The sequence below is a fragment of the Typopeltis vanoorti genome, chromosome 3, assembly GCF_054136105.1.
Source record: "Typopeltis vanoorti isolate ZY-2024b chromosome 3, IOZ_Tvanoo_1.0, whole genome shotgun sequence".
Lineage (NCBI taxonomy): Eukaryota > Metazoa > Arthropoda > Arachnida > Uropygi > Thelyphonidae > Typopeltis > Typopeltis vanoorti.
This window is the reverse complement of record NC_143551.1, coordinates 93444126-93469150: the sequence shown is the minus strand read 5'-3', so window position 1 is coordinate 93469150 and position 25025 is coordinate 93444126. Positions and strand designations below refer to the sequence as shown.

At 36.6% G+C, this 25025-nt stretch overlaps 1 protein-coding gene across 1 annotated transcript in view; it reads left to right on the top strand.

Moving 5' to 3' along the window:
• Window positions 1-25025, top strand: part of LOC150108391 (RIB43A-like with coiled-coils protein 2) — an 83728-nt gene that overhangs the window by 16339 nt on the left and 42364 nt on the right. Inside the window, exon 2 of the mRNA XM_090390457.1 lies at window positions 4309-4390. Within this exon, the coding sequence (XP_090246583.1) occupies window positions 4309-4390 (82 nt within the window). The remainder of the gene's footprint in view (window positions 1-4308; window positions 4391-25025) is intronic.

The following is a 25025-nucleotide window of genomic DNA, read 5'->3' as shown; positions in this document are numbered from 1 at the left end:
TTCAGCATAAAATTCTCAAATTCGTTTGATTATTGCATCTCTATTTTTTATCAGTTCACCATTTTTTCCTCTTACAGCAGCTATTTGCTATTTCCTTTGTTCCAACTGATAATGTTCGTCTTAGGACCTTCATATTACTATTGTTTTCTATTGTTTCTTTAATTTTCCTAGTATTATAAGATCTAAGTTCATGTTTCATCCTTTTACGTATAGTTTTACAAATTTCCATATATTCTATTTCATTCAAATCTCTTTTCATATCTCTTCTTTTCTTCATCAGATCTAAGGTTTCCTGTGTTAGTTTTTCCTCTCCTTGGTGCCTTTTTACACCTCCTATTTCTAGTGCAAAATTCAAGATAGATTTTGTTAATATTTCATTAGCATCATTGATGGTAGTAGCTATGTTTAACTTTTTTAGTTCATTTTTGAGTGATTCTCTATAACTGTTTTTATTGTGGTAGCGGGTTTGTAGATTCACTAAATTGGACTTTTTTTTCTTATGAGCTTATTCCGTTCCCATTTTTTGTTGATCCATACTTTTGCCCTTACTAGTCTGTGGTCACTTCCTGTGTTAAATCTATTAAGCACTTCGGTATTATTTATTATATAACTTCTGTTGGAGAGGATGAAGTCTATTTCATTGTAAGTTTATCCATTTGGGTTTCTCCAAGTCCATTTTCGGTGATTTTCTTCTTGAAAAAGCTGTTCATAATAAAGAGGTTATTTTCTTCTGCAAATTCAATAAGTCTTTCTCCTCTTTCATTCCTCTGTCCAAATCCAAATTTACCGATGGAGTTCAGATGGTCATCTCTGCTTCCAATTTTGGCATTAAAATCACCCATTATAATCATGTGGAATTCTTTAGAATTATTGAATGTGGAATCTAATGTTTCATAGAAATCTTCTATCTCTTCATCTGGATGGTCCAGAGTTGGGGTATAATTTTCAGTTGGTATCTTTTATTTATGAAGAGACTTAGTTCAGCTATTCTTGATGTTATTTTATTTACAAACAGGACATTGTCCTTGATTGTTTTATTTATTAGGAATCCTGCACTTACAGGTAGCTAGGTAAATAAACTTATATGGAAGAAGAGAGAAATTAGTTGGATTAATTCAGCCAGAAGTATCCTAGAAGACCAAAATATTGGATATGACAATATCGGAGTGCTGACAAGTAATAGACTAATTTGGAGAAATTTTTGATAGGAGATTAGCAGTAATATAAACTTAATCATGTAGTACTGCCATAATATCCTGTACACCCTTTGAGGGTACATATCAGGAAAATGGTGATGAGAGAAATTAACCAAAACCCTTAACTAGCGGCACATCTGTTTATAAATTTAACTTATGGATCTGAGGTTGGGTTGCTGGCCTGGTTGGCCAAATGGTTAGCGTATCCGCTCTCCGGCCAAAAGGCTGCAGGTTCGAATCCCACTGTGGGCATGGATGTTTGTGATTGTCAGTGAAATTACTGGTGGTGGTGGTGGTGGTGGGTGGTAGATGATGATGGTGTTGGTAGTTTTGGTTCATTGTAGTTGGTGGAGACAGAGTTGTAGAGTAGGTGCCTTCCCTCGATGAGTCTTTGAACTTCCTGGAGGTGTCATGTAATAATAGTAATAATAATAATAAATAAAACAGTTGATCAAAGATGGCCAGAAGATATAGAATTGTCTGAAAAACATTAAGGAGGTGGAAAAATGACATTGGTGAAAATCATATTAGAAAGGAACATGACATTGTTAACTTTTGTGTGAGCAGAGCTAATTGAAGGTGATAATGTTACTTAAACAGAATGGGAGGGGGAAGGTTAACAGTACTGGTATGATGCCAGGAATGATGGGAAAGAGATCCAGTGAAAAACCATTATATAGATGGAGTGATGATGTAGTCAGTAGTGACTTAGAAAACTGAAATGGAAGATTTCACAGTATTGGAGACCTGACAAATAACAGATTACTTCTAATTTTTTAGGAAATTGCAACATAAACTAAATTATTAATTACAAAAACTTTGATTAATACCTACCTATATTTTGTTAATGTTACATTGCCATCTATAGGGATCACAAAACAATGATATGTGCACACAGGCACTCACACTAAACAAATGAGGCTGAAAAAAGGCAACTGAGGTTGGTCCTAGAGTCCTAATGGCTAAATTGGGTTGTCTTGGATGTTGGGATGACGATCTTAGAATGTATGCTTCCCAAATTTGGGGCAGTCTCATGCACCCAGATTTGTTGAGGTTTCGGAAGTTTTTCAGAGCTGAGGCTGATTCAAGGAATAATCTTTCTTACTAATACTTGGTGTGGTGTATAATAAAGTGGCCTTCTTTTAGCATGTTCTATGGTGGGTATCCAATGCATGGTCAGCAAGTCCTGAGTGGCTGTATCAGTGGAACTGGATGAAGTCCTTGTGTTTGGATATCCTGATTAGCTGTCCTGCCTGTTTGGCTGTAGTAGGACAGTTTGCAACTGCAAGGGACCTGGTATATACTCCACGTAGGTCTAGGGAAAGTGGCTGGTCTTTGGTGGCGCGGATAAGAGATACTAAATTCTTATGTGGTTTGTAACTAGTTGTGAAGTCATATTTCCTTAGGAATTTTGTTAGTTTTTCAGATGTACCTGGATATATGGAATGGTGTTAGAGTTAGAGTAATCTCTTGCCCATATATGGTAAGAGATTACTCTAAATTACTCTCAGTGAACAACAGTTGCTCCAAATCTCCAATGCCAAACCCATTCAAAGGTGAACTAGAAGAACTGCTAATATCTGTCTAGAAGAATAGAGAAACCTATGTCCATCATCTGCATTACAGCTGTTGTGAGATGACAGACCATGCCATGGATACAGATCACCAGATCCAATAACCAAAAAATTTCCCTCTTATACAGAAACAGATTTAAATCAGAGAAACAAACAATTCCTGGAATCCTCCACATTGCTACAACTTTCTCCAAATTTCAACAAATTCAGCTGCATCACATTACCAAAATTCTGGGAGACTATCATTTTGAAACCTTCACTGCACCCATACAGAGTTCCAGTTAGGACTAGGAGCTCACCTTTTACAGTTAGTCTGTGTTTGCTTCCTGCTGGTGGTCTGCCTGCATGCATGTGCTTGTTATATTGCTTTGTGCTTATGAAGATGCCTTTGTAACCAAGGTGAAATATTGGCTTAGTAAACTAATTAGCTAAATAAATTAAATTACTTAATTTTATCTTTAGATGTGTATTTTCCCCATTAAAACATCAACATGAGTAATAATCATTGTCTGAGTATCCATACCTGACTCAGAGGTCATTTGGGCAAGAGAGAGAGAGAGAGCTGTGAGATTTTTTCTTTGAAATAGAGACTCTTTTTTCAATTAATGATGTGGCTTTATCTATGAAGAAAGTTAGTGAATTACAGAGTTGATTTGCAGCTTTGTAATAAGGTGAAAATATACAGTTAATGACAGATCTTAATGGATCTGCTTTGTAGATTTTGGAAAGACCATACAATCCAGGAGGGGTGGCCATGATATTTTTAAAATTTTTTTTTTGGTTTCTTCATCCAACTGATGATGCCATCAACAAATTTCTTTAGGCTATTTAACAACTAGAAGCTGGATCATCAGAAAGAGGATAATAAGTGGTGAAGTCATGTAGCATCGAAGTAAGTTTTCTAATATTCTTTCCTTTTTGAACCACAAAACTGTTACTTCTTTTTAAAGATAGTATTGCTTTAAAGATGTTTTTCATTTTTTAATAACATATATTAAAAATGTCTGGTTACACGTTTAGAGCAATTTGGATCACGGCACTTTATTCACACATGACGTTCTCATTGTTGATTCTTCAGTTATGTTACTTATACCTTGTTTAATTCTTGAATTCATATTAAATGTTCCTGTGATACTTGGGTGATAAGTTTATTAAATTAATTTCTAACAAAAGTATTCTGTTGTATTAATTTTTCTTCATGTCTTATGTTTCAGTTTGTCAGAAATACAACACTAAAGCTTGCATGCTATTGACTTTGAAATACACGAATGAACATATCCTTTTGTTTTTCATTTTCTAAATTTAGTATCAAAGTTGTTATAGGTGGTGAGAAGATAGCATATGATGCTAGGACTGGTATTTGGATCTGAAGTCACTTAAGTCCAGACTTGATTTACATATGCAGCTTTAGGTCCAGATTTACCTGTGACGGTCTATGAACTAAATGATAATTTCTCATTAGAGAGTAATTGCTGTGCATTAAACATGAATATGATAACTTTTTTGTATGATAACTTTCTGTATTTTTATTGTTGTAGGTTGACATACAAGCACTTCATGATCAAGTTCATGATAGAAAATTAAAAGAAGCTGATGAAAAAAGGAGAGATGAAGCAATAGGTAAATAAGACTGCTTAACCTATTCAGTTATTAGATCTGATTAGAAAGTCAGTTGGTCACAGGTTCATTCAATTAATCACACTGAATAACTGAATGCATAGTTACATAGTGCTGTTCTGGGAGCCATATGACATGCTTTCGCATTCAAGGATTGGTTAACTTAGTGGTTGTAACAATATTCGAAAATCATAAGACTGAGAGACTACTGTACAGTATTTATAATTTTATGTTTTTAATCATACATATTTAATTCAATATGGAGGGTTGTAAAGAATATGTGCAGGAAATGTGGATATGTAGAAAAGTCTATATAGATAGAATCTCTACATAGCATTTAAGGAATGCAAAGAATTAATTTAGGCTTCTGGCCTAAGTCCTCAGCTTCTTGTAGTGTGCCCTGTTAGTTATTATTATTCTAAGACCCCCCACCATGGAGTCACAGACTCATCTAGAAGGTCTCTTTTATCACACACACACACACACACACACACACACACACACACACACACACACACACAGCTCATCATACTTACATATACCCTCAACAGAACAGCTCATCATACTTACATATACCCTCAACAGAACAGCTCATCATACTTACATATACCCTCAAGGTGTCCTAATAAATTATTATATAAATTATCTATTATATAACCTATTATATAAATAAATTATCTATTTCCTACAAACTTGGTATTTCTAGGTCTACCTACTCACTGATGAGACTTCAATAAAGGTTGAAACCGGTGTGGGTAGTGACCTTCTTTCACTCATAATGTAGAACAGTAATACAGCTCCTAGGAGCTGGGTTTCACATTATGGGGAAATATCAAGAATAGTGATCGGATTTTGCTCCACCCTTACCGTGAGTTGCCTCAGTGTTGCACTCCCTAAAGGGTCAGTTGTAACACTTTCCAGGTATTTGCTTACGCTTGGACTCGCTGAACTTTATATATTTACTATATTCAGCATGAAACTCTTTGAATTTCTTATTCGGCTATGAAACAATATGGGATGTAATATCCCTTAACTTAAATAAGTTTAGGTCACTGAATTGAAGCCTTTGGCTCTTCATATAATTAATAATTTATTAGGACACCTTCTTGGCAATTCTCATAGTAGGTATATGTAAGTTCTGTTTCCTACAAACTTGGTATTTCTAAGTCTACCTACTCACTGATGAGACCTCAATAAAGGTTAATGAAAGTTTATTTTTCACTTGGTTAGAATATAATAAATTTAGTTTAATCCTTTATCCAAGTGTGAGCAAACAAAGTTTGTGCCTGAAAGTATCTTCAGGACTGGGGTAAGGTGGTGCAACACCAGAGCAACTCCTTGCAAAGGTGGAACTTTGTTTGCTCACACTTGGATAAAGGATTAAACTAAATTTATTATAAATAAAATTTGAAACCGGTCTGGGTAGTGACCTTCTCTCACTCATAATGTAGAACAGTAATACAACTCCTAGGAGCTGGGTTTCACATTATGGGGAAATATCAAGACTAGTGATCAGAGCTTGCTCCACCCTTACCATGAGTTGCCTCAGTGTTGCACTTCCTAAAGAGTCAGTTGTAACACTATCCAGGTATTTGCTTATGCTTGGACTCGCCGAACTTTATATATTTACTATATTCAGCATGAAACTCTTTGAGTTTCTTATTCGGCTATGAAACAATATGGGATGTAATATCCTAACTTAAATAAGTTTAGGTCACTGAATTGAAGCCTTTGGCTCTTCATATAATTAATTATTATATTACTTTTACTACTACTATACTATCACTAGCAATATCACTGGTATTACTAGTGATATTAATAAACTACTGGTATTAATATCACTGGTATTACTACCAGTCCTGCTGAACTCTTCAGCATAGAGAAGTTTAGTTCGTGAATGGATAATGATTGGATTAAAATATGTATGTTGATGAATTTTAGAATATTAACGCTCACTTGTATGTTGAGGTGCAAAACTGAGACTAGTATCAACACGTGCACGGTTCTTATTTACTTATACTTACACGTATTCAATCTCGCTCCCGCCGCACCAGCCAGGTGGGAACCACAACATCTGTTTATTGGTAAATACGTCATTCTAGCCCACTTGATTGGCCTCTATAACTATTTTCATGACCTCGCTCCATCTTACAGGTCCTATTCATGTCACTGCTCCCACGATCCACTCTTAATTGCATTGTCATTCAGGATGGAGGTAATCCAAGTTAACCGAATTAAATATTACCCCTACAATGATGTCTTATATTTTTCTATCGACCTAACAATGTTATATCAGCCACTTTGGCAACCGCTGATGTAGCTCATTCCAACTTTGTATCATCTGCAAACAGCCATTCAAATCTTCTTGAATATGATTAACATACAGTTAAATAACAATGGCCTTAAATCAGACCCCCCCCCCCGGGACACAGCTAGTGACTTCCCTCTTCTGGGATATTGCTCCCCCATACACAACTTGTTGATACCTATCAGACAGCCAATCTCTGATCCAATGCACTAGGCTAATATCCCACCCCATCCACTCTAGCTTGACTAACAACATTTCATGCGGTAATATATTAAAGTCATTGCAAAGTCTGAGTATACTACTGTGTATCCATCTTTCATGTCCAATGCTTCCGTCACCTTATTGTAATATTTAAATATTATAAAACATGACCTCCCTTTTGCAAATCAGTGCTGTCCATCAAAGATGATACATTGTTGTTAATCCAATTCTGGATCCTGATTCTCACCAGCCTTTCCAACACTTTAACCGCAATACCTGACACACAGATTGGTCTATAATTTGATGTTTGAATTCTGTTATCCCCCTTTATGTAAGCAGTACAATCTTGCCTTCTTTCCACTCCTTTGGAACTTGACCCAGTGCAAGACTCAAATATGTCAAGGCAGATGTAAACTCCCTGGCACATTGCTTCAAAATACATGGTGATATATTATCAAGTCCCACAGCCTTATTAACATCAAGTTTGCTTATTTCCCCATATACCTCTTGCTCGCTTACAGTCTGTCTCTCTTCATCATCATCATCAACAACTGTTCTCAAACTCTCCATGATGCTGCATTCACAAGGATGAAAGACCTTTATGAACTGCTGACTTGATATTTCAACTATATCATCTGTAGCAGTTGTCCTTATACCATTTTCTTCAATGAATAGCATCCTATTGTAATTTTTTTTTGGCTACATATCAAAAGAACTCCCTAGGATTTTTTTTTTCATTAGCTAACTGCTGATGATACTGAACTTGTACTACCCTTACCAACTGAGTCGCCTCCTTACCTGTTCTTTGTAATAAGTAATATATATTCTATATATAATATAATATATAAATATATTATACGAGGGAGGGGGGTCTGGAAAGTTCTGATAATCACCTAGAATAAAATGATATTAAAGCAACTGATATAACCACAAGAAAGAACATACTAGTAGCCGAGTTATAAAGATAACTTATGTCCTATCCTCGTATGTTCTTTCTTGTGGTTATATCAGTTGTTTTAATATAATTTTTCCTACAAACTTGGTATTTCTAGGTCTACCTACTCACTGATGAGACCTCAATAAAGGTTGAAACCCGGTCTGGGTAGTGACCTTCTCTCACTCATAATGTAGAACAGGTATTAGGTGTTTATCAGAACTTTCCAGACTACCTTTCCCCCCTTGTATATAATAATAAATAACATATATAATATAATATATAAATTATTATATGGGGGTGGTCTGGAAAATTCTGATAATCATCTAGAATAAAATGATATTAAAGCAACTTATATAACCACAAGAAAGAACATACTAGTAGTAGAGTTATAAAGATAACTTATGTTCTTATATACAAAATATTGAAAATATACAATACTTTAGCAGTACCCACATTATTATATGGCAGTGAAATTTGGGCAATAAACAAACAAGATAAACAAATAATAAAAACAAGTGAAATGAGATTTATGAGAACTGCAAAATACACATTATTAGATCAAAAAAAGGAATGAAGTCATTTTAAAAGAACTAAAAAACAAAATCAATAGAAGAAAAACTAAACAATTATAAACAAAAATGGATTGAACATGTAAACCGAATGGCCACCACCCAACATCCTAAACAAATACTAAAATATAAGCCAATTGGAAAGAAAAGGCAGGGTACACCTCAGAAAAGGATATTGGATAGATAATGAGATCGGAACAGACCAATATGGTCTATACCCATAATTAGTGTTATGATGATGATGATATTATAATTATTAGAAGCCCAGATAGCTCAGTCGCTAGAGCATTAGGCTTTTAACCTAAGGGTCCAGGGTTCCAGTCCCTGTTCGGGCAATTTTCCTTTTCCATTTTGCTGGCCTGGTTGGCCAAGTGATTACCATATACGCTTTCCAGCCAAAAGTCTGCGGGTTCAAATCCCACCGTGGGCATGGATGTTTGTGATTGTGAAAATACTAGTGGTGGTGGTCACCAGTAGATGGTGCTGGTGTAGATGATGAAGGTAGTTGCGGTTGGTGGAGATGGAGAGTTGTAGAGTAGGTGCCCTCGATGAGTCTTTGGACTCCCTGGAGGTATTATGTAATAATAATAATAATAATTATATACAAATATAATGTATAAAATGAATAATAAATGAATAATAAATAATCTTAATAAATAATGAATGAAAGAGGATAGGCTGGCAATTTGGAACCTCATCGCCAACTTCTTCAAGAGAACTGGCAGGCAGTCAGACTTAAACCACAAAATGATATAACATGATGAAATATTATATTGATTAAGAGGGGTGGTAAACCTGGTTAACGAGGGCCCTCCACTTTTTTTTTATCAGGGAACTGGAGTGGAAGTGAAAGTCAGTTACTGGAACATACTCCATATCAGCAAATATGAGATAGGCATAGTCAACATAAAAAGAAGTATCAACTGAAAAGAACAAACTGGCAAATGAATTAGAGAAGCATCATGTATACATGACTGGTGTTATCAATATGAAAACAACTTAAACAGATGATATTCTTCTAAATAATAACTATATGATGGTATATTCAGCCAATAGTGATCAGGAAAATAGAATAACTATAGCATTCAACAACACTAACCATGAAGATAAATTTCTTCAATGGTATGAAATTTCAAATAGAAGATTGTGGGTAAATTCAAGTCATAGGAGAAGGCAACTGATGTACTGAAAAAAAGGCAAAGTTGGTTTTTAGAGATATAAACAGCCACAGAAGAAATGAATAATAGACATACAGAAAATTTGGAGAAAAGAGAAAATGATTTGATAATAATGATGCTAACAGTATTCTACATTAAAGATGTGTACAAATTCATATGAAGAGAACACACACAAGAAATAAAAGTCATATTGGTTATGTCAAGCATTCCCAACCTTATGCCCGGCGGCACCATGGCAACCAATTTGTGTGCCTGCCGCTGTTCAACCATGTGCCATATAGTTTGAAATAATCACGTGCACATCACGCAACAATTCATGGCATGCTATACGATGCATGCGTTAATGACACATGATGAGTATTAAACGCATACAATGTAAAGTAGATGCGCATTCGAAGTTGTTCATTCCAGTTTAAGAACTGAAATATCATCATATTCTCCTAATTATGAAGCACTGGCCAATGAAATGCAATGCCCAAGATCACACTAACTTACATATATATATTTAAATTTTTATATAATGTAAACTTTTAAGTAATAAAACATTTGATTATAATGTAACCTTTGTATGTATTCATTTAACAAAAGAATTCAAAATATTTGCTTGAAAAAATAGATGTTACTATCGCCCTGCTGGTATTTTAGAATGTGCTCTAGGAAACAAAAAGGTTGGGAACCCCTGGGCTATGTTATTAGTGATAGCCATAGTTCAGAATATTGGAGTATGCAGAGGATTTAAATAAGACCTGATCAATATTTAAGATAAAAATAAATATTATATTGAAAAGACAAATATGCACAAAAGATTTTAAAAAAATCATATTCAAGCAGCTTTCAGAGGTGAACTCTTGACTCATATACAGATATTGTTGAGGAAAAAAAGGAGTTTGAAAACAAGAATTCAAACCTCGGAATCTCGCTGATAAAGTCTGAGAAGAAAAAAAAAAAACATTTATTGATTGATTCATCCAGAGAGGCATGTTGGCAAAAAAAAAAAAAAAAAAAAAACTTCTAGCCTGATTTCTAGTCTAACTCCCACTGATGAGACAAGTTCCAGCTTTAGCAGCCCCAAGAGAAAGCTCCATGTTCCAGCTCTGCAGTGAAAGTATCCCAGCCTTGGATTCCAGTTACCAGACCCCAAGAGAGAGCTCCTATTTCAGTCCTGCTGCCTTGGTAAGAACTTTTTTGGTTCTTTGTGTTCCCCCTGTACCTAAGTGTAACAGGTTTTTCTTATCTGCAAACAGGGAAAGCTTGGCCTTTTTTACAGGTCTGTCTTTTTGTGGACTTGGATCGTACAAGGGTCTACTTTTCCCTTTTTTTTTTTTGAAGTATGTCTTCGGCTCTACCGAGAGTAAGAACCCTCGGGTTCAAAATCGACACAAGTGTACACAAGAGGACGTTTGCAAAAGCGCTAATTGACTGCGTAGGGGCAGATAATATTTCTGGCTTTACCCCTATGGGGGTGGCAGATATCAAGTAGTTTGTAAAAATACAACAACAACAAGGGAGAAACTACTCAAAGGGGTTGAGTGTCAAGGGAAACTTTGCCATCCTTTTGTCGTTGGTAGCATCTCTAAAAAGATGAGAATAGAGCGATTCCCTCTGGAATACCTAGAAGGAGGCAACGACATAATTAATCAAGTCTTTTCGAAATGGGGAACCGTATGAGATGTCCAAGTAGGCAAAGACGCTGACTACCCTGAATGGATGTCGGGGGAAGTCACATTCTCGTTAACGATGAAAACAGAAGTTCCGAATTTTGTAATGATAGGGTCGGCCAGGGTAATGGTGAGTTACCCGAGAGTAAAGAGGCAGTGTTTTAAATGTGGAGCCCTGACTCATCTCGGGGCCCAGTGCCCGAAGTTAAAGTGTAAGAACTGCCTAACAGCGGGTTATACACTAGCACAGTGCCAATCGGCATGCCTAAAATGCGGCACTAATGGCCATAAAATAGACACCTGTCCGGACAGAAATCTGGCCAAAAAATTGGGAGGCACTATTACACCCAACATGGAAACAACAGCCAAAAATGTCATTGGTGCAGAACCGAATGATTTCCCCACCCTGAAGGCCGTGCATGAGGGAACAACAAAGAATCATGCCACCACCTCCGAAACACTGCCAAGTACACCAGTGGAGAAGCCTGCAACCAGGAGAGATGAAGGGCAGGAGGAACCGGCCACCGATCAAACTGCCACTACAGACATAGCAACCGAAAATAACCAGCAGCACCAACAAAATGGAACTATCACTGCAGTCACAATAGACGAGGACATGGAGGCAGTAGATATGGAAATCAACAATGCAGAGACCACACAAAAGAGGCCAACCAGCCCTGAAGAAGTAAATATTAAAAAATCGAAACAAGGAAGTCCAGCACAAGTTGGAAAAATAAAGGCAACTTCAGAACCCACAAAGTTCCCTCACGCGAAAGCCAATGCACCAATACTGCATCTCTTAAAGGACTTCCCCGAGCATGTGAAGCTATTAAGAACAGCAATAGAAACATTTGGAGACATTGAACTCATACTCACAGGAAAAAATGGGCCTAAAGTTGTCAGCGCAGAATGGAACGATATGTTTGTCGAGGACATAAATGAAATCACTCCTGAACAGATTAACGATTTTATTGATGCAGGGGACGACGTGGTACTAGCATTGTACAGAGGCCTTTACATGCTAAACTACGTCCGCGGAGATAAATTAGCCAATCACATAATTAGAACCCACAAAAATAGACAGCAGGAGGATTTAAACCTCGCCTAACATGCTGGCAAGTCAGTCCATTCCTGATATAGATCTGCCAGACGGGGAAAAAAAAAAAAAATCTGGTTTGTTTTTTCTTCTTTTTGTCCTCTTTCAGATTAGAATTTTTGTTGTAAAAAAGGTCTATGTCTATTCCACACAGGAGGGGGTATCCTGAGAACCTGGGCTGCGAAGGCTTACACCAAGGCGGTGCAGCTTCTTGTGGGCTGCATCACCCAGGCGAGGCTCTACCCCTGCTCTTCTCAGTATTAAACTGGTCGTTCAGGTTGAAATTTCAGAATTCACCTAGTTTCTTATTTCTTTGGTTTTGTCTTACAAATTGTTATATGTAATTTTTAATGTTATTTACCAGTTCCTCTTTTTCATGTGGTGCTTCTTTCATTTGTTTTTCCCCACTTTCCTTGGGCAGACACCTGAAGAGGTGACTGACCGGGGAAAGCTAAAAAGAATGGATGGAGGGAGATAATGTCGGAGATCTGCTTGGTGCTGACATTTAAGTCAGGCCAAGTAGATTGGCTGAGGCCTCTTTTAACTATCTACTACTATCCCCTCTATCTTTCTCCTCCTCTCTCACTATCAGGCTGACTCTCAGCACAACTTTTTTTTAAATCTAAAGAGGCCAGTGATGAAAGGCATGAACTCCCATTCTACCTCAATAAAGGTCGAAACTAGTCTGGGTTGTGGCCCTTCCCTTAATGCATAACATTAGACATATCCACAAGGAGATGTGTTTTGCATTATGGGAGATACTGAGATAGGAGTGTTGGTAGCTTGCTCCACCTTTGCAAGGAGTGCCCTGGTGTTGTACCACATTACCCCAGTCCTGAAGATACTTTCAGGTGCAAACTTTGTTTGCTCACACTTGGATAAAGGATTAAACTAAGTTTATTATACTCTAACCAAGTGAAAAATAACCTTTCAACAAATTTCATCAAAAAAAAAAAAAACTAACTTTATGCCAGACTTAAGCAAATAAAGAATCTCATCTCATTTTCCTTTCCCCCCTCTTTTACCTTGCGGTTTCGAGGGTTTATTAATCTTCAAACCTAAACTGTTCAGAGGATAACGTGGTCAGTCCTGCGACCCAGTGTATCCTATGTCTGCAGTGGTGTTGAGTTCTCAAGGCCAGTTTATCTGCTTTGCAGGATGAAAAACCCCAGATAACTGGGAAGAAAAAACCCTACTGTCCATCCCCCAAGACCAGCTAACATCGCTATGGCTGAGGAAGATCCTTCAGCTCCTCATATCTCTGATGGGAATTGAACCTAAGACACTCCTTCCTCGGGCATATGGTTGCAAAGCGCACAACCACTAGACTAACTGTGCAGCCGCAATTAAAGAATTAGTCCTTGAAATGAAGAATGCATGTTGAAAGTTCCTATCAAGTAAGTCAGCAAATGGCCAAAGAGAGAGAAAGAGAAAGAAAGAAAGAAAATTACAGAGGAAAATGTAAGCAAGCTAAGCTCTGTGGAAAAGCACCTAATGTAAAGTCATCACAAGACAGGTTAGAAAATAGAAGATATCACAGTGGTAGCAAAAATGTCCTGGAGATGATTGTAAAGTTTGAAAATGGTGAAAGAAAATTGTAAAGGAAATCGGAGATGATAAAGGTGGCATATTATTATTATGTGACACCTCCAAGGACTGTCTACTGCAATCCACCATCTACACTACTTAATCTTTCATCTGTATACCACACCATCTAATATTATGCTCACTGATAGTATTTTTATCTGTTAATTAGGTGTGTTCTCTAGTTGATTTGCACACATATATACTGGATATTTGCAGGCATGTGATATTAGTGCTGATTGTTTTTTTTTCTTGTTTTGCTCTTCAAGAGCATTTGATTATGCTGGAATAGTGAGTAATATGTAAATAAGACTGCTTAATGAATGGGAATGTCAGTTTAATGGAACTAAATGTAAGGTTTTTGAAATTTGGAATCCACAGATAGGATGCTTCATACTCAGAAATTTGAAGTTCAGAGGAAATTAACCACAAGAGAACTTTGATCAGGCCACATCTGGATTTCTGTGCTCAGAATTTGAACAGGATGAAGTAACCTTGGAGAAAGTGAAGATATGGATAGCAAAAATGATAGCAGAACTTACAATGTTGATTATGAGGATAGACTGAGGGTGTGTGAACTGCAGAGTTTGGTAGATAGAAGATAAAAGGAGGGATATAATTTCATATGAATGGTAGGCGACATTTAAGCTGTTGAAAGGTTATTATTGTATGAACACTGAGGAGATTTTTCATATTGATAGAATAAGAGGAAAGAACAGGAAAATCCCTTGAAGTTACAAAGGAAGTTATGATTAAAAGAGTTAAGAATAAGTAAGTTTTTTTTTTATGGAGAGGTGGTAGGAGTTTGGAATGCATTGCTTGAGAAGATGGTGAAAGTGCAAACAGTGGAGAATTTAAGGAGTGGTATGATAGACTTTGTATTGACTGTTGACTTCCTGTGATGAGTCTTGTGACTCTGGGGGAGGTCAAGAAAATAATAATACTGTATGTTGGATGAAACACCTGAGTTTGCAAGAGAAAAACTTGCTATCTCATTATGAGATTGCCTAACTCACCTTTAACTGAAAAAGCCAATACAAAGTTCCTGTCATCACGACAGAAGCAAACTCAGGTTTTTATCAAGTGAAGGGGCACAGTGTTCTGCTGTTCTTTTGACTGTCATATGGAGAAATTATTGGCAAAAATATTCTTAGTGTCTGCAGTAAATACTTTCAGTAATTTCAAAATGAGATATTCACTTTCAGAACAGTGATAAAAAAACAGTATTCAAGAAATGCAATCAAGAGTACACATTAGTACTTGAAGTAAGAAAAAACTAAAATCTGAAATGTAGAAAGGCATCTGGAATAGGTTACATTCAAAACCAGAAATACTCAATTCTTCTTCTTCTTCTTATTATTATTATTATTACAGCAACCTTCGTGGACTCAACAGACTAGACCCACCATGGTCGGTCCACCTAATGTATTCAGCCTTAAGCTACTTAATGCTTCCAAAATTCACAACATTCTGATAAATGCATTCCATTCACTTACCACTCTCTATGGCCTCTCCTTTTCCCCCTCTCACCTTCCACTCTTTGAATCCCCCTCTGTATTAATCCAGTGAAATCACCTTACTCACTTATCACATGTCTCTGTGATATCATATCTTTTTCACCTCATAATCAGTGCTTCATTGTATAAACAACACAAGAAGAAAAAAAAATTTTAATGATCTTACTAATATTTTGCTGAAGATCACGATTAGAAATCCACCCAAATATTGATAAATAAAAATTGTTTGTACCATGAAGCATTGTTATGAATAAATACGAATACTCAAGCCTTTGTTCACTCACCTCTGAATCATCTCCACTACTACTTCATCCCCCATGGAATTCAGGTGATCAGATCTACATGCAGTAGTCCAGATGTGGCCTTATTAAAAAAACCCTATAAAGGGGAACAATAACTTCTCTATCCCTGCTTGTTAGTGTGTTCTTCAACAACCACATAATCTGATATGCTGCTTTGGCTACTTTTGTAATATGCTTTCTAAGCCTCAACTCTCTCTCTTTCCACGTTCACCCCGAAGTCTCTGGCCTCATAATTTTCCTGCAGTTCATTTCCATCAATATATTACGCAGCTTGTGATTGCTTCTTTTCAAAGTGCATCACCTTATACTTAGCCACATTAAAGTGTTAGCCATTTACCTTTACAATACTGCCAGTCTGTTAAAGTCATCTGCAAGATCTCTGCATCACCTTCATTTACTGTCGCTCTTCCCAGTTGTGCAGTATCAGCAAACAATTGAATATTTCCCATCAGATTATTTCTTATATCACTGATGTACAAATTAAACAACAGAGGACCAAGTACTGAGCCCTGTGATAACCACTGATCACCTTCTTTTTCCTGGACTCATCTCTTCCATAAACTACTGTTTGATATGTTGTCCCTTATAAAACCATGTTGTCCCTTATAAAGTATCATATTTCTATCCACCCAGTCCTTAATTCTCTCTTTTATCAATTTCTCCAATACCCTAACCACCACTTCTGATATACTTTTGTCTTGGAGTCCCCTTTATGTAGTGAGACTATTTTTTGCCCTCTTTCTCCTTCATTGGAATCTTCCCAGTACTGAAGCTTAAATTAAACAGCTTAGTCAGAGGTTCTGTAATTCCCTTGCACATTCTCTTAAGATATAGCCCAATATATATTTTTTTCTATATTTATCCCATTCATGGCTTTTATGATGGACCAGAAGACATGGCTACTGTTTGGACAAGGTCACAAGTTTTCTGCTAGTGGCTTTTATGAAGTTGGATTTGGATTTGAATGGATTTGTATGAAGTTTGGGTTCTTGATGCAAGCCACCTGCTGTAAGTTGAGTTTTTTCTTTGGCTGCTTTCATACATCTTCTGTTGAACTAGAGCTTGGAAAGTGGATGGGAATTTTGAATGGAATGAGGGATGAATGCGTTCATGCTAACAAGGATTTCTGTGACTTGCTCAGTGCAGATGTCTGGGTCAGAAGAGCAGAAGTAATAGTCATGTCACGGGAAAGAAGAGTATTCTGGACATCATCACATTTTGTACCTTTGTAGTGCCAGAGGACATGAGGTTGGGCGTAGTCAGAGGAGGGGCTTTCTGTGAGGCTGGAAACTAGCACTAGATTATGGTCTAAGTTGCTGAGAGGAGAGGTAACTTTCAGTGTGTCTGCAAAGAGAATTAGTTAAAAAAGACCAAGGGTATTGGGAGAGTGGAAAGGATTTGTATTAAATTGTTGCTTCTAGCAAAAACTTCCACATCATGTCTGACTTGATCTGTAGTGTTGGATTAGGGAAGCCAGTTGGAGTTATGGACATTCAGGTCACCAGGGATGGACTTTGATGTTTGGGTAGTGGATTGTAGATAGTCGAGTTTCATGGAGAGAAAGTGAGGAGGTCTTTGGTTTTCAGAATTTGGGAATTAGTAAATGAAGCAGATGAATGTTGCTAAGTGGGACAAGGAAACCTTCTGCCAGAGGAGACGAAAAGCAGGAGGGTTCTAAATTCAGCATTCTTTGGCAGGCAATGTTACAACTTATAAAGACACAGGTGCCACCTTTGTGGCAAAATGAATCATAAAGAGTATAATTTGGGCATCGAAGGTGAATTTTGGTTGACGTAGCTGCAATTCGGGTTTCTGTTAAGAGAAGTAGGTCTGGTTTGGATGTCTGTAAGTGGCGATGAACATCATTTATGTTTTAATTTGTGCTGTACTGGTTGTTAAGGGAAGTTTGTTATATTTGTAGTGCTGCCATCATTGTTTGTCTGTTTCATTTTTCATTTTTGGTTTTTTATTAGATGAAAAGAAAGAGTGGGGACATGCAGTAGGGAGATAGACTCATGAACATGACTTTCATACAGGGAGCGACCAGTCTCCTTGCCATTCCATAACCTCAGCAGTGCCTCCCACATACCACTACTTGGACTCCCTCACCAGCTATGACCTAGAAAGTATATGGCAGCAGGATTATGTGCCAGTTGACTGGGAATCCTTCTGACTCATTACTGACTTTCAGTCCCATATATTATCTGATGGCTAACCTACATTATCACCATTTTAACTGCTGTACTCTTGAAATGAAGGAAAGTGTGGGTCTCTAAGTATGTTAGTGATGCCTTTGCAGGATGTCACACACTGCATGAGAAAGAGAGTGGGGGGATGTAGCCAGAGCCCCTGCTCTGGAGGCCAAAGATAATATGCAGGGTGGTGGTGGTGTTTCATTGGGCAATGAAGGTCATCTACCACCTAATGGTCTAGTTGGCATTTCCTCCAGCTAGGAAATGCAATGATATGCTATCTGATCCCATGGCTGTGTTCAAGGAGAGATTCTGCAATATTTTAAGTGCCTCCATATCTTCAGCCTCTATTCTTTCATCAGCCAGTGTCATATCTGGCATTGCAAAATCATCATTCAGTGGCTAACCCAACTATTTTGTTTATTTCTGCTACCTCCCTGCCATCATCACTTTTTTAAAGTCATCCTTCCATGGTTATTCCTCCTTTTTACTTGCAACATAGCAAAAGAACTCTTTAGGATTTCTTTTTGGCCTCATCAGCCAGCTTTCCCTTGTGCTGATCACCTTTTTCTTTATATTCCCTCTACAACCTTTTCCTTGTTTGCAACTCCTGCTTAATAATGCTATTCATTCATCTAACTTCCTAACTTCTACCCAATTTATTCTTCTGACTCTCCTTGACCACCTGCCATGAACCTCAGACATCTCTTCCTTCAAATTCTTATGCTATTGCACTGCTGAAAGCTGTTTCTGCCTTTGTAAATACAAAGAATATCATTGGATATGAACCTCAGTTTTTTGTAATCGCCTGCTCACACATATCCCTTTTTAACAATTGGTTACTGTTCTTTTCCCCAAATTTGCTTCATTGTCAAACAACGGAAGGTTCTCATTCAATTGACATAAAATGTCATTAACAAATAAGTTAAATAGTAGAGCTCAAGAGCAGATCCTTAAGGCACGTCTTCCTTTTTTTTTTTTTTTTTTTTTTTTTTTTTTTTTTTTTTTTGAGACACTGATCCATCACACACAATTTGCTGATAACAATCAGCAACCAAGTTTCCAATCCATATAAACAATCTGTTATCCATTCCCGTCAATCTGTCTTATGGTAGATGGAAGTTTTTTCACTTGGCTATGCTACTAATTATATATTTGGTTTAATCCTTTATCTAAGTGTATGCAAACAAAGTTTGCACCTGAAGTATTTTCAGGACTGGGGCAACTTGTGGCAAAGGTGGTATAACTTCTCATTACTTGCCTTAGTATCCCATAATGCAAAACACATCTCCTTACAGACATGTATAATGCTATGCATTAAGGGAAGGATTAAGGATTAAACCAAATATATAATTGGTAGCATAGCCAAGTGAAAAAACTTCCATCAACTATCTCTAATCCAGAGATAGTTGATGAATGGGAATGAAAAAGGTGTCACACCTTATTATTTTAATAATAAGGTGTGACACCTTTTGGCAACTTGTATATGGAAATATGACTTTTGCATTACTTCCACCTTAGTATCACCACCTCTGGATCTGGCTCCCACTGATGAGACCTCAATAAAGGTTGAAACCGATCTGGGTAGTGACCCTTCCCTTAATGCATAGCATTATACATGTCTGCAAGGAGATGTACTTTGCATTATGGGATACTAAGGCAAACGATGAGAAGTTATACCACCTTTGCCACGAGTTGCCGCAGTCCTGAAAATACTTCAAGTGCAAACTTTGTTTGCTTACACTTGGATAAAGGATTAAACCAAATATATAATTGTCCTGTAAACTATCAAATGCCTTTGTAAATACAAAGAATATCATTGGATATGAACTACCCTTATCTAAAATATTTACATGTAATAAAATGCAAGTAGATTGCCACCACTCTTCACAAATGCATGATGAATATTCAGTCATAAACATCATAAAGAATTCAGTCTTCATCAACCCAATTCCATATTCATTTACTGACCAACATCTCCAATACCAAATACCATGAGTACCACTACAAGTATAGAGACTGATCTATGGTCTATAACCGAACACTTTTGTCCTAGCACTATGCTTATGAAGTGGTACTATTTTGCCTTCTTTCCACTCCTTAGGAACCTTTCCCACTGCAAGACTTTCGTTAAATAAGGTTAAGGGCATGGGTAATGCTTTTGTATATTCCTTAAAAATGTGTGCTTGTGTGTTTTCCATTCCAATAACTCTGTTAGTATCTAACCCAATCAACATTGCATAAATCTCTTATTCTATCACTTCCTATCCAAATTCTCCTGTTATTCACTTTCCTTCTACATATTGCAGAGCATCTTTTACATCAGTAAAATATACACTGATAAAGTGTTCTTTAATTCCACTACATGTTTTTTGCCATGGTTTACTCTTCTGCCATAACTATTCACCATGGTCCTCATTTCGTTATTATTATTCTTCTTATTTGCATCATAGCAGAATTCCTTTGAATTATCTGTGGCCTGACTGACCAAATTGCACTCATACTGCACTTTTTCTTTCTTTACCACTTTTCCAGCCTGCTCTTTATATTCCTCAAGCATGTGATCACTAATGACTGTCTGTTCCACAACCTATGTCTGATTTTCACTGTTCTTCCATTCTACATGTTTGCATAACTCTTGATATAAATTGTGTATCATGTGTGACAAATGCTTCCTAATTAGTACCAATGTTTTGTCAACTCAGCTCATCTACCCAACGCTATTGTTTCTCTTAATCACCCACCTTATAATTCTGCTTATGTCACTTCCTGAATATAGTGTTTTTCCTGTTTTACCAGCTCATAAACTAATACCTCATGATCATGCCACCAACCAGTGGCAGTGTTGATATCGTGTTCACAACCACATCTTGTAAGAATACCACCTAATCCAACAATATAAAACCTTGAACATGCTGCTGAGATAGTTATTCTTTAGAAATTCAACAAATTAACTCTCCTTGTTCATATCGTCTCTTTTCAGTCCACATTCCTATAAGTAAAATCTCCCATTAAGATCATATTCCTTTTACATGCCCAACTAATTTTCATAAACATTTCACAGTCAGTGCTCTCTACATTGTTGCTACCTTAAAATTACATTCTGTTAGATATGTAGATCCATAAACAAAAACCGCTATAATGATGACATAAAAGAAGAAAAATTAACATGAAATATCCCAGTAATAAAAATATCCCTCTAATAAAAGAAATTATTAAAAAATTGACCAGGAAGGTCAGAGAAAGTAGAAAAGCAATTACAAGAATTAAGACAGGAAAAGAAAACAAAGAGAAAATAAGAGATGGAAAAGTGTGGAAATCAATCAATGAATGATAATAATAATAACAAGGAACCTCGTTTAAAATATAAGAAAGAAGTAATATGGTATGGTGATTCAATACTGAAATTTGCACTTGACAACTGAGTCACTACATTGAGCTTATTTTGAGCTAAAATAAAGAATGTGACAAATGTAGTAAAAAAACAGAAAAGCAAAGTAAAAGAGATGGTAGTGCTTGTCAGAACTAACAATTTAAATGATGATAAATATAGTATGAGAGAGGATATGAAAGGCTTGATGGAAGAAGCAAGAAAGAAAAGTGAGAGAGGGAACATGGTTAGTTTATTCATGTGATATGATTGTAATGAATTAAGGAGGAGGAGTATGATAGCAAATGATTCAGTGTGCAGGTTAATGGAGAAAAAAAATTGTAAGATTTCAGATGTGTAGAGTGAGTTTGATGGTAGAAAAGACTTGGATGGTCTGTACTTGAATGTATTTAGTATTAGATGCCTAGAGAAATTATTTATTGTAGAGAGAGAGAGACACCTAATGTAGAGAGTCAGGGACACTAAATCATCTTAAGAGGAATGCTGAGAACTTGTAAGTTCAGCTAAGGTGTGCAGATGAACTAGTGATATGAATCTACTTAAGGGCTGGACTACACTTTGGGTTTGGGCATTTTGAGTGTGTCTGGGGAATGGAAAAAGAGAAAGTTACACAACTGAGCCAAACAAACTGCAGATATAAGATACGCAAGAGCAAGGAAGTAATATGCTATGTCTATACACAAATGCGAGAAGCATTTGAAACAAAGTGGTTGAGTTTGTCGCATGAATATTTTTGGCCTAAAATGTTGACATTAGTGAACCCTAACTCTCAGATTCGTAATGATGTAATTTTTTCATGTAGTACTGTCATATCCTGTACACCCCTTGAGGGTACATGGCAGGAATTTGATGATGATGATGATGATGAACTCTCAGATTCAGATATAGTAAATGAAATCATTTGTAAAGGGTATAGTATTTATAGGAATGACAGAAAAGATAGGAGAGGAGCTGGAGTACTACAGCTAATGAGATCAGATGACTTGAGTCCATTTAGGGTAGAAACTTTATTATTATTATTATTATTCCGGACAACTCCAAGGAGTCAACAGACTCATCGAGGGGGACCCTAACATCATGTCAAGAACAACTATTCGACATTCACACAGTATCTATCATACCTCGCCTTGAACTCATTCATGGTCGTAGAACCCACAACAGACTCTGGCAGCTTATCTACTCATTTACCACTCTAAAAGTAAAGAACCCATCTCTAACACCCTTGCTAACCACACTCTTGCCCAGCTTCCATAGATGTCCCCTAATTTTCCCACCACCAGTCCTGATCTTAAAAATATCCTCTGTATTAATCCTATAGAAACCTTTCAGTAATAATTTGAATGTCTCAATCATATCACCCCTTTTCTGCCTATCGACCAATTTTTACAATCCACAAATCTTCAACCTGTTCTCATAAGGTTCATTCCACAGACTTGCTATCATCTTGGTCACTCATCTCTGGATCCTCTCCACCTCCTCCCCCATCAAGAAGAAACCCTGGCACCCATATCTGGGCACAGTAGTCTAGATGGGATCTTATCAAGGCTCAATACAGAGGAACAATAACTTGTTTGTCTCTGCTTGTTAAAGTAAATCATGTAGATGAGTGAGAAGTAGCCAACTATATGCATGTTCCATTTGAATAAGTTACATGATGAACTACAAAGCTGGAAATCATGATAAACTTATGAAAGCAATGATGGTAATAAAATCCCATGTAGCAGTGAAAATCAGGCTCACTGGATGAAATATATGATGGGATGTTACAAGAGATCTGGTGATACAGTTGCTGGAGAGAAAAATATGCATTGCCAAATTACCTTGAAGGTAACTAAATTATTACTTATTATGGGTGACTAAAATTGTCTGAACATTGATTGGGGTGGCAGAGAAAACTCATGATAATAATAAGAATTTATTGAACTATTGTGAGAATTTTCTCAAGCAGCATGTGAAAGAAGCAACTTGAAGCCAAAGAGTGTTAAATTTGATCATAGCATCAGAAAGTGTCTCAGTTATACTGTATATGTGACTGTTTTGCCACCAGTTAGTGACACTGATCATGCCATAGCAAAGTGAGAAGTAGCCAACTATATGCATGTTCCATTTGGATAAGTTACATGATGAATTACAAAGCTGGAAATCTTGATAAACTCAGAAGAATAATATCATCAATTACTGAATGATGAAGATTATTGTTATTATTATTATTATGATGATGATGATATGGGTAACTCCATGGATACATGTGAAATTACGGAAACTGAAAACCACACAAATATCAATCAGATATGATCTTGGAAACATACCAGCTGAATTCAATATTAGTATACAGAACAGATTCAACACACTCAATTTGTGTGAAAGAGAACCAGATGAACTATGGGAAGAGACTAAAGATATAATTAAAACAAAAGCAAAGAATATTCCAACAGTTTCTAAGAAGAAGTTTAAATGGCTGTTAGAAGATGCCATCAAAACTGCTCAGGAAAGGAGGAAAATGAAGGCCACAGGAAATTTGTACGAAGTATGGCATTTAAATGCAGAGTTTCAATGACAAGCCAGAAGAGACAAAGAAAAATACTTTAACCAGGAATGCCAACAAATAGAAGACCAAAACAACAAAGGAAAAACAAGAGATCTTTTCAAAAAGATTATTATTATTATTATTATTATTATTATTATTATTATGGGTATCTCCATGAAGTCAGTAGACTCATCACGGGAGCAGTTTTGGAGAAACTGAGTATTTCGCAATAGGTAAAGGGATGTGACAAGGATGTATTTGAAATCCGTACCCGTTTAATTACAAATTAATTAAACAGGTACTGCATACCTCAAATTAATATTAATAATTTGAGGTATGCAGATGATTACCACCTTGCTAGCAGAATGCAAAGAAGATTTGGAGGAGCTTATTATGAAAGTTAAAGAAGAAAGTGCTAAATATGGTCTTAAAAACTTAACTTCAAAAAGACAAAAGTTAGAATAGCCTTTATGTATTACCACAGACTTTACAGACTGAAAATATATTGTATCACCTTGCTGTACACTGGTGTCCAAAATCTAAAGACAAACTACATTTTTACCTGTACATGAAAACATTTTTATGACCACAGCCAAATGTGGGCAACATGTGAACAAATATGGCAACATGTGAACTTAATGATTTTGAAGTAGATGGGGAGAAAATGGAAACAGTTAACAATATTGTGCTCCTAGGATCCTGAATTGATTGAGATGATTATTGTACTGAAGAAGTTAGAAGAAGATTGTTACTTGGAAAGAAAGCAATGACAAATTTAAGCAAGATCTTTAAAGATATTAGCCTCGCAACAAAAATCAGAATTATGAAAGCAATGGTATTCCCTGTGATACTGTATGGATGTGAAAGATGGACCCTGAGAAAGAGTGAAAGAAGGAAGATAGATGCATTTGAATTATAGTTTGGAGACGCTTACTAAGAATACCATGGACTGCAAAGCAAACCAATAAATCAGTGATAGACAGAATAAAGCCAGATTGCTCTCTCGAAGCTATGATCATCAAGCAAAAATTGTCATACTTCGGACATGTTATGCGAGCAAATGACAATCTGGAGAAGATGATGATGCTTGCTAAAGTTGATGGAAGCAGGAGAAGAGGAAGACCAAGAATTAGATGGGTGGATAGAGTTAAAGAAGCAACTGGAATGCTCTTGGAAAT